Source organism: Fundulus heteroclitus, chromosome 2 (genome assembly GCF_011125445.2).
Source record: "Fundulus heteroclitus isolate FHET01 chromosome 2, MU-UCD_Fhet_4.1, whole genome shotgun sequence".
In the NCBI taxonomy this organism is placed as follows: domain Eukaryota; kingdom Metazoa; phylum Chordata; class Actinopteri; order Cyprinodontiformes; family Fundulidae; genus Fundulus; species Fundulus heteroclitus.
Genome location: NC_046362.1, coordinates 6,913,445 through 6,923,454, shown reverse-complemented (window position 1 = coordinate 6,923,454; position 10,010 = coordinate 6,913,445). Strand labels below are relative to the sequence as shown.

Below are 10,010 nucleotides of genomic sequence, written 5' to 3'. Positions count from 1 at the left end.
GATTATGTTTTCTTTAAATTTACTCTATAAGTATTTGTTTTATTTTCACTCTGGTAGTTTATTTTATTGATTTGGTTCTTTTTTGTATTATGTTCTGTCAGATATCTGACAGAGTTTCCTCCCCTGTCAATTATTCTCCCTGTCCTTCAGTTCTCTGCTCTCCTGGGCCTCAGCTGTCGCTCATTTACCCATCTGATTACTTACACCCACTTTCCTCGCCTTCACTCCTTACTCCCTCTGTCTTTGAGCTGTTTGGTCATCTCTCAGTTTTGTTACTCTCCTGTAAGTTCTTTTGGTTTGATTTTATTAAAACCAACTTGCCAGTTGTCTCTGCGTATCTGTTTGCATTTTGGTCCAGCCACAATCTCTGCAAACATAACAAGAGTAAACTTGCACTTTCAAAAAAAATATTAAAATCAAAGTATAAAAGTAAAGTCAAAATCTTGAGAATAACGTCAAAATGTGGAGAATAAAGGGATAATTTTGTTTTGTGATTAAAGTTGAAATGTTGAGAGTAAAATAGAAATGTTTTGAAGAAAAGGTTGAAGGTTTGGTTTCATAGGCTAGAAGAGAGAAAAGTCTTATTTTAAAGCATAAAATCTTAAACTCATTTACGCATGAGAGTCACAAGTCTTTATTCCAGTGTCATCTCAGCTTTATCCTCTATGAAAAAGAAAAAAGAAAGTCCTCATCCAAGTGACCCTAATACTCCATCATAGAAATCAATTTGAACATAAATACATAAAACAACTGGAATTCTTGTTTCTTGAAGATGTTTCACCTCTCATCCAAAATGCTTCTTCAGTTCTTCACCTCAGCACTGCACACCACAAGCAAAATGCCAACAAGAAACAGCAAGCACAGGAGTGTCGTTTTAGAAGAGGAGTTTAAAGGAAAAAAAAATCTCTGGGCCAAAGAAACTACAATCATCTCAAAACAGCAAAAACTGATATTGGATTTAATGGGAGACATCGTGGAGTGTGTGGTGGCTGAGCTGTAGCCGTACACCTGCCTCAATGACACTGTTATTAGCAGGTTGGAGACCAGGCCTTGATCATTTGATAAGCGGTGACAATGAACCAACAGAAGCTCACATTGTATAGTTACGAGTATTTAAATAAAGGTGACTTACCTGGCTGCAATACATTGACAAGGTACGGGAAGAGTTAGTTTTTGCTCCCCAAGGTAAAACCTGTAGAGTTGTACCCTCTAGGACATTGGGGTAAATATGTTTACCCTATCCAAAGAGGTACATTTACGTTCTAATTGTTCTAACGCTTAAGATAAAATGTTTGGATGTGATCTGTGTTCATTGAAAAGTGTTCATGTTGTACATTGTTTTTTGCCTGTGTGATTTGGAAGAATAAAAAGTAGGCTACTAAACTTAATTTCACACCACCTTACTTTTGTTAGAAATGTAGCCTACACTTTTGAACCAACATTCATAATTATTCCTGAAATAAAATAAAATAAACGTGCATCAGAAATCGATTGCCCATCAAGCTGAACCAAATTCAAATACACGAGAGATCGTCTTTCTGTCGGTCAGAGATGCAGGACGTCTGTACCGTCCATGGTGCTCCCTGTGCTTTGGAAATGATTTACTCCTCATGAAAAGCGATGACGCAGCCACTGAGGTGACCAGCAGTAAAAGCAGGTCTTCAGAGGTAAGCTGAAGTTTTAAAGCAAATAACCATGTTGTGAGAAATGAATACAGAAGGCAGCAACCCATACCAGCAGGCTGTTGAAATGAAAGCTATAACCAAACAGCAGCCTTGAATTATACTTCCTATTCAGCTTTATGTTATTTATTTATTTCAAAGCGATCTCAAGTGATTAGAAGTACATTTTATTTGCTCTACTTTCTCACAGATGCTGTATGTGCCAACCACTGTTTTCAGAGGTCAAGTGTCCATATATCGTCTAGCAGTCTATCTATCTATCTATATATATATATATATATATATATATATATATATATATATATATATATATATATATATATATATATATATATGTCATTATCCACAAATATCAACATCCTGTCCATCCGCTTTTTTTAAACCTCAAAATAGACATAAAAGGGCATTTCTTTAACAATGACAACATATTTCCTACAGTAGATCTTTATCAAAAATTATTGCTTGTCTTTTTTCAAAAGGCCAGGCAACATTTGCGGCTCTGAACGAGTTTAATTCAAGTGGACTGTAGGCAAAATGGCTCTTTGGACTGTAAAGGTTGCAGGTTCCTGAAATAGGAAATTGAAACATTTTTTTAAAAATATTACTGGAATTCATGTCTATACTATATTACCTGTTAAACTAAAATACAAACTCTCTACCTAGAAACATTGATTAAAATGTATTCAAATCTATTGTATGCAACTGTTTTACCCCCAGTTTCATTGGTTGGGGCTCTAAGTTTTATTACTGTAGCGCTAAAGCATACCAAAAGGTGGCGCCAGAGTAGATCTAATGACCTAGGAGCGCAGCTGACGCTCCAACCGCGGACAGGACGCTCAAACTTCTGCTCCACAAGTTCGTCTGAACATCGCTTCAGCGCTTAGAAAGCATTTTTGCTCATTTTAATTGTCGATAATTTATCTGCCATGACTTTTTTTAACATTGAAAAATGTTTTCGATACGCTTATATAAAACCATCGTGATGACAAAATAACATTTTAAAATGTATAATTATAATTTTTGATAGACAATAGTTATCAAACTGAATTCCAATTTGGAATTGAAAAAGTTTTTCTTCTTTTCTTATCGTAAATTACAGTTTTTGACATCAATAACTCCACAAATTACATAGGAAGGCGCTTTTTGTGTTTTTTCTTTTTTTTTTTTTTCCCGGGGAGATTTCCGACAAACTAAAATCACTTTTTTAAAGAACCCTTGAACTTGAAGACCGGGTGATGGGCACCTGGGCATACTTATCTGCAGTCAGATGCTGCATTTATATATATAACAAAGAGGGGAGGACAGGTAAAGAAATAAAAACAGATTGGTGTAAGTAGGATCTCTGATCTTAATTGTTTTATATATTTGTGGGAAATTTCTTAAAGAACTTGGAACTGACGGGGAGATCTAGTTGAAGTGTAGCGAGAGAGGGTGTGAGAAAGAAAGGGAGGGAAAAGGGGGAGGGAGAGGAGGGGTTATCCAGCCTCTGTCTCTGCCTCTTTGCCCGGCAGTGCCCTGCACTCTCACTGAAGTCTCCACGTAGTGCCGGACGGGAAATAACCCAAAAACACTTTTTTTTTTAGGGGGGTTTATATTAGAAACCTGGCAGCTCCTCGGGCTCGGCGTCACCTCTGACAGCGACGCAGAAAGTCTCTGATTCCCACTCTTCTCTCCTCGTCGGAGCGCAAACGGAGGAGTTACACCGAAGTCCCCGACGCGCTCCAGAGATGGTGACTTTACGCACGGGATCCGAAGGCAGCCCCAACTGACTCCCCGCTTCCTCCAGTCCCGCCGTCGGGTCAACATCACACGCCGACGAGTCGCCAAAGTTTGCGAGAGTCTGCGCGGCGCATGTGGAAGAAGTGAGTCCAGGTAAGGTGCGTCCGTCCTGCTGCTGCTGCGGCGGCGGAGGTGCTCACGCTGCCGGTCGGCTTGTTTTTAAAAGTCTTATCTCCGCTCCGCAACGAGCAGCGATGACAGCTGCAGACCTGGACTGCACCGGGCTGTTTAAAGCCGCGCTTCCAGGACACTGATTGTAGCCGAGAGTTTCAACGGGACCTGCAAACAGACGACAACAACAAACTACCCAGAAGTTTTCGTTCAGGCTTAACCCTGAAGAGTGAAGCAACCTCACGCTTTTTATCCACTCAGTTCAAATCAGAAACTCGCCCCATAGACGGAATTTAATCCGAACCGAATTGACTTGATGTGAACACCAGGTTATAAAAGCCCTCCTTTTTAAAATTAAAACAATAAAACATTCCAGTCTGCTAAGTGCGCAACTAAACAATAAGTGTCGTATCAAACCTGGATCTAAACCGCCCACATATGAGCAGAACTTTCAAACAGCAGCGCGAATTAAAGGTTGGCAGCCGGACATTTAATTTCAAACGTAAATTACGCACAAGGGCATGGATAAATATTTTTTTATCCTGCATTTTATCGCGCATCTCTTTTGCTTATTATTTATTATGAGCAGAAATAAGCAGGTTGTGGTGTTATGTGAATTCCATCAAGTGGACAGTGTTTTTGTGCAAGACACAAACGTTTCAGTCGCTTTATCTTTTATTATCAATATAATAATTATTAAAAAAATCTCAGCTTTTCTGTGTCCTTTCATTTAGTTTTTCTAACTATTTATATTTATTTATTTACTTGTCCTAGTGACTGTGGGCTCTTAGCACACACCGGACAAAAGGCCTTAATGACACATTAAAACCAACCTCCACCCACCATATTGTCCTTGTATTTTATTTGAACATTTTAGAAACTAATTCAAAGTCACAAAAATGTTTCAAAGTAAAGTTTATGTGGTGGGGAAAACACACTCTAAAAGAAAGGCTTCAAAAGCTGGAGGGGAAGCTGACAGTAGCGCCACAAAGTGGGGATGCTGGGGAGCTTGCAGCCGACCCTCTAACTTTTGCAGGGCCACCCTGAAGCCAAAGTTAACTTATATAAATGAAATTTTAGAGCCAATGTTTTATCATTTATTCATGCAATTCATTTTTATCCATCTAAGCGTGCCATTTTAAATATCCATCACTCATTCCCTGTTCTGCCCTCTGTTCTCATCTCCCTTATATATGACAATACTATTATAAAATGTCACTGTCGGCCAAAGATTTATTCGGGCCCCTTATGATCGCCACAACACCTCCGCGAGGCCCCTCTGCTTTCACACACTGGGATACAAACCCAGCGGGAAAAGAAGGGTCCCATCTTCACGGTCCAAGTTAACTTTCTCCTCTGGAGGTCACAAAAAGTTTGACCCCGGAGGAATGTGCCAGGCGCGAATTTGAAAAAGATCCGATACGCCGGTGGAAGCTGAGAAGCAAGACAGTGAAGTTTCTCTGTTTGTAATGGTCTCTTCTCAGCTCGGGTTTTAATTTTGGAGGTAATCAAAAACCAGACGTCACGCCTGAAGTCCAGCAGTTTGAACTTGAGTCGAGTCGGGGGGGTTGCAGTTTCTGATCCCCTGATCGACCAGCTTTCAGCGAGCTGCCGTGAGGAGGGCGAAGAGGAGGAGGAGGAGGAGGCGGAGGAGGCTTTGCCCCGGAGTTCCCTGTAAGGATGATGGGACAGGGGTACGGGAGGACAAGGCGCATGGCACCGGGGTGGAAAAGCGCGATAAAGCCACTTCAAGGGTGTTGCCTGTGTTCAGAGCTGCACTACACCTCCGAGATAAGCCTCTGGCCGCCCGCAGATAAGAAGCTTTCAGAGTAACAGAGCGAAAGAGAAAGAGAGGAGAGAGAGAGAGAGAGAGAGACGGGGAGATCATGCATGAAAGACAACAATGAGTTTTAAAAACCGCTAAAGAGGAAACGCAGGTCGGGACAGCTGTTTCACACTGACTCCTTACATTCCTCATCCTAACAGTTTAATCACTTTGGGAAGTTCGGTGAGAATGCGCCATTTCCCAGGATTACTCTGAATGGCGTTGACTCATCCTTTCTTTTCTTTTCACGTCGCGCGCATTACCCCCTTTTCTTCTTTTCAGAGTTCACTCCGTGCGCATCAACCCCCTTTTTTCTTCTTTTCAGAGCCGTAATTGGGCCCTCTGTTTGACAGAGCCTCCCGCCGCCGTGTCCGGGCCTGTCCTCGCCGTGCCTCGCCAAGGCTGGGGCTGCGCAGTAAATCACAATTCCCAACAAGTTGTTTAATTGTTTGGACTCTGGTGGAACAATTTATAGACACCGCCACCCACCCACCCACCCCCCCATTCCCCTCTCCCCCGGCCCCCGCCGCACGCACACCTCTGTTGTAAGTGAGAGTGTCTGTGAAAAACAATCTGGGCTGATCTCCTATGGCATTCTGTTTGGAGCAGGTGCTGCGGGCTGAACTTCCCTCATAAGGTAAAGTGGCATTAGAGTGTCCAAATGGCAGACTTATATATAGGCTGCCAATTCAGCACATTGTTCCGGCCTGCATGGCTGCGCTCACCCTGCGCTGTCTGGACCGGAGGAGACCTACTATCCCCCTTCGCCGCCTCCTCTCCCCCCCACCACCCCCACCACCCACTCCTCTTCCTCCTCTGTGGGAAGCAGCACTGACAACACGCGATCAGGCCTGTTCATTCAGCCGCTGGCCGCTGTGTGGTCCGTTGTGAAGCAGCCAGCCAGCCGCTGGAAATCACAGCCGTGGAGCGCGAATGAGAAAGGTTGTTCAACATATTTTAGCTTGAGCTTAATATGACTGTCTGGATTATAAGGCTGCAGGGTTATGATTCAGCTTGTTTTTTTTTTTCAAATGTTTTTAAGCTCTTGATGACTTATTCAGCTCCCCTTTGTGTTTAACCCCTTCAAACTGACTCTCTGAGTGAAAGAGAAATTCTAGCTTCGTTTCTGGGCCTCTGAATATTTTTTTTTAAATGGTCTGACTTGACAAGGCGCCTTCCGATTCCCGGATTTTGCTTTATAATATCCTAAAAATTAATATAACACACCTTTGGAATAAATGCTGCCCAGAAAAGATCAGTGTCAGAATATATTCGTTTGCCCTGGCATGAGGGCCGTAAACGGTCCACGCTGGTGCTGCTGCAAAGCTGCCGTCTTTATAAAAATGCGTACATTCTTCAAATCGCCGGTTGATTCCTGCGACGCTCGGAGAGGCCTTCTGCTTTGGCGGGATGCAGAGCGACTCTTAAGTTTCGGGGAGAAGGATGCAGTCGGAGGAAGAGTGAGCGATGCCCTCCCTGTCTGGAGTTGATGGAGGAGGACAGAGGAGATCTGACTCTAAGTTGTTTTTGTCATCTCCTCTCATCCCCCCCCTTTTAGCTGTACAATTGTTTTATTTATCCTACCCTGCTGAGCTTATCTGCCATCGCACCACGGTGTTGCAGATTTAAATGCATCCAGATGTTTTTTTATGGTTTTTAATTTTATTTAGTGAGGATGTCATTCACATTCATCATCGTCCAAACCTCCCGATTCACCATTTTAAGCCTGTGGCCGATCCGGAGAGTGAAAATTGTTTGTTATCGACCTCTTTGAAAGAGACACCGGTCCCCAAATTGGACATGTGTTGTACAAACACAAATTAAACATTTAGCCCTAAGTATTTCTCCCTGGATCCTAAGTGCATATTAGTCAGCCTATACTTATCTCCGGCCCAACGGCACACCCAAATTGCAGTGCTGCTGCTGAAAAAGAAAGGCTTGGGCCCCCGGTGAATGAGCACTTGAAGCATGCTGGCAGATGCCCATAAGTTTCTCAACCACAAAGCCATCTTAGTTTTGTGTGTGTGTGTGTGTGTGTGTGTGTGTGTGAAGACTTTCACATCTTTTGTGTTTTTTTTATTTTTTTTTTTTATTTGGTGACTGTCAACAAAGGAATTTGACAAACTAATTGTGCTCACGCGCCGTTACATGTCCAAACGACCGAGCGTGCGTCCGCTGCACCCTCCGTGCGGGGATCTCTGGTTGTGTGTCCTGCCTGCTCCCCGCTGTGGATGTCTCTGCTGAGCGGATGCATGTATATTTGTGCCTGCGTGCGCCGTCTGCTCGCGAGTGTGTCGGCTCCTGGGCGGACGTTCCCTCTCGGCGGATCCCTCCTCTGTTTTCCACCGCCGCGCAACGTTGAGAAAAGGAAGGATTCCTTATTTTCTTCCAGCGGGGTGGAAAAAAAAAGGAGCCGGTGTTCACATTTTTAGGCCCCAAAAATCCTCCCTCTTCTCTTCTCTTTTATATATTCTTGTGTGTGTGCTTTTGGTAGTGACCTTTTACTTTGTGTGGTTTATTTTTTTTCAACACCTGCTTCTTACCGTCCAATTTCAAAGCATGAAATGCTCACTTCTCACGTCCTCGTGGAAAGACACGTGTGTCTCCTCTGTGCTCTGTATTATTTTTCTTCCTTACAGTATTTAGCTGCAGGCTGGCTTCGCCGCATCCTTCCTAGTTTACGGTTCATCCTCCTCTCACCCCTGACCTTTCCTTCCTTTCTTCCTTGTGCATTCGCGTGCGTGCATCTGTCTCTCGGTACATGCTGCACTAACATCGGCTATCAGGTAACAGCAAAATTAGGCATGGGCCGGTAGTAGATCCTCGTGGAGAAGTAGAAATATAGCGATCTCACTGTTTTCACACACAAGATTTAAAATGAACACACACACACACACACACACACACACACACACAAACAATCTAAATGGTTGAAGGTCAAACAAATGCAGGTTATACCGTAACAGCAGTGTGGCCTGCCTACTTTGATGCTGGACGAACTCCGGATTTAATAAAGTCAATCAGGATTCTGATTTGAACTACCATTTCTGTACAGCAACCTGCAGGCAACCAGCTTCCCTATATTGTATGCCTGAAATGCCACGACTGGAGATGTGAAAGAAAAAAAAAAAAAAAAAAAAAAAAAAAACACCAACAGGATCTGCTGCAAAAATAACATATTGAGTATCACAAAAATAATAGTGATAAATATATAATTTATTTATTTATTTTTTACATAGACTTCAGCAGAAATGTGGATTAAGCACTTCCGTTGTAGTTGTTAAGGGCTGGCTGCGCTGGATAGTTTCCCTTTTTGCTGTTCTGCTCTTAATAGAGTAAGACAAATATAACTATTCTAATTATAAATAATTTATATTAGCATCTTAATTAGTTGGGCTAGCTGCTCAGGTAGTCAGACATGCTGTTCTTTGCTTGCCAGCTGTAGTTTCAGCGCACAATTACCTCAACGGAAGCAGTGGTTGCCGCTCTGTTAGTATCAGGCCTCGGCATATTCTCAGTTAGCGTCTGCGCCGCGTGGTTTTTGTGACATGAAATATTTGCAAACTGCCAAATCTGTCGTTCTTGTAAGGGAGGGGAGGCATACGAACCGGCTCTCAGCCAGCTGACCGGCAGTGCACAGCAACAGTTAGGGGAGGGGCCGTGCTGCGTTGCTCTGTCAATTACAGAGAACAAACAACGGATCTTTCTAATTAATCTCATTAAAACGACACGGTGGAAAATTCTAGGGGTTTTGAAAATGTAACTTTTTTAAAACCTTGGTATGCCTCCATACCAGAGCCCAGCCTACGCACAATAAAAATGGAAATCATGAGCACATAATGATTCACATTAGACGAGCGTTTTTCCAGCGAAGTACCACCGCAGCAAATACCACGTTTTGTCTTGTACCACCATCTTGACATGTTTTAAGAGTATCAGAATGTGGTTGTTTTTTATTTTCTTGACTTGCAGTAATATTAACATTTTGTAGTGGCCCAACCGAAGCCCCAAACTTAACCTGAATCCGTGGAATGAGCTAAAAATGAGGGGTGATGGCAAAGAGGCCTTTTAACTTCAAAGCCCAGAAGCTCATCGCAGAAGATGAATGGTCTGGGCTACGAGTAGCAACGTGCCAAAAAAAAAAAACGTATTAAGAAGTCACAACAAATTTTCCATATTCCAAAATATGTTGCTAAATTATTATAACAACTATATTCCTTGAGCTATTCCTTATCATTTTGGAGATGCCTGTGTTGTGTCCAGCCAGAAACGAGCGTTTTGGTTGAATGAAAGCATGCATGTGGAAAATAAGAGGTTTCTCACTTCCCTCCAGACCCAATACGGCTTCTTTGAGTATAAAACTCGCTGTAAGTCACAGTTACAAACAGTTTGTTGGCACTTTGAGAAAAACCCTAACTACCGTCCAACCTCCTTCAGTGAACATGCTTCACTGTTTGAGAGTACAGAAACACATTGTTATTGATTTGTAGGGCCTATTACTGATGTTTGGTCAGCCTGGTCACAGAGCACGATCATAAGCAAATCCCACTGGTACCCAAACGTGGAACTGGAACATTGTTAAGTTGGGTTTGATTCTGTTCCCAGTAGTAGTC

General features: G+C 42.7%; 1 protein-coding gene across 7 annotated transcripts in view; it reads left to right on the top strand.

Annotated features, from left to right (window-relative positions):
* The first annotated feature begins 3,170 nt into the window (after positions 1-3,170).
* Positions 3,171-10,010, top strand: part of LOC105926254 (transcription factor SOX-6) — a 173,809-nt gene continuing 166,969 nt past the window's right edge. For 2 of the 7 annotated variants that reach the window (XM_021316357.2, XM_036146529.1), the window contains exon 1: positions 3,172-3,544. In XM_021316357.2, the coding sequence (XP_021172032.2) occupies positions 3,534-3,544 (11 nt within the window). In that variant the 5' untranslated portion in view covers positions 3,172-3,533. Of the gene's footprint in view, positions 3,560-10,010 lie in introns of all 7 variants that reach the window. The other 5 variants (XM_036146535.1, XM_036146519.1, XM_036146539.1 and 2 more) reach the window with 3 other exon arrangements.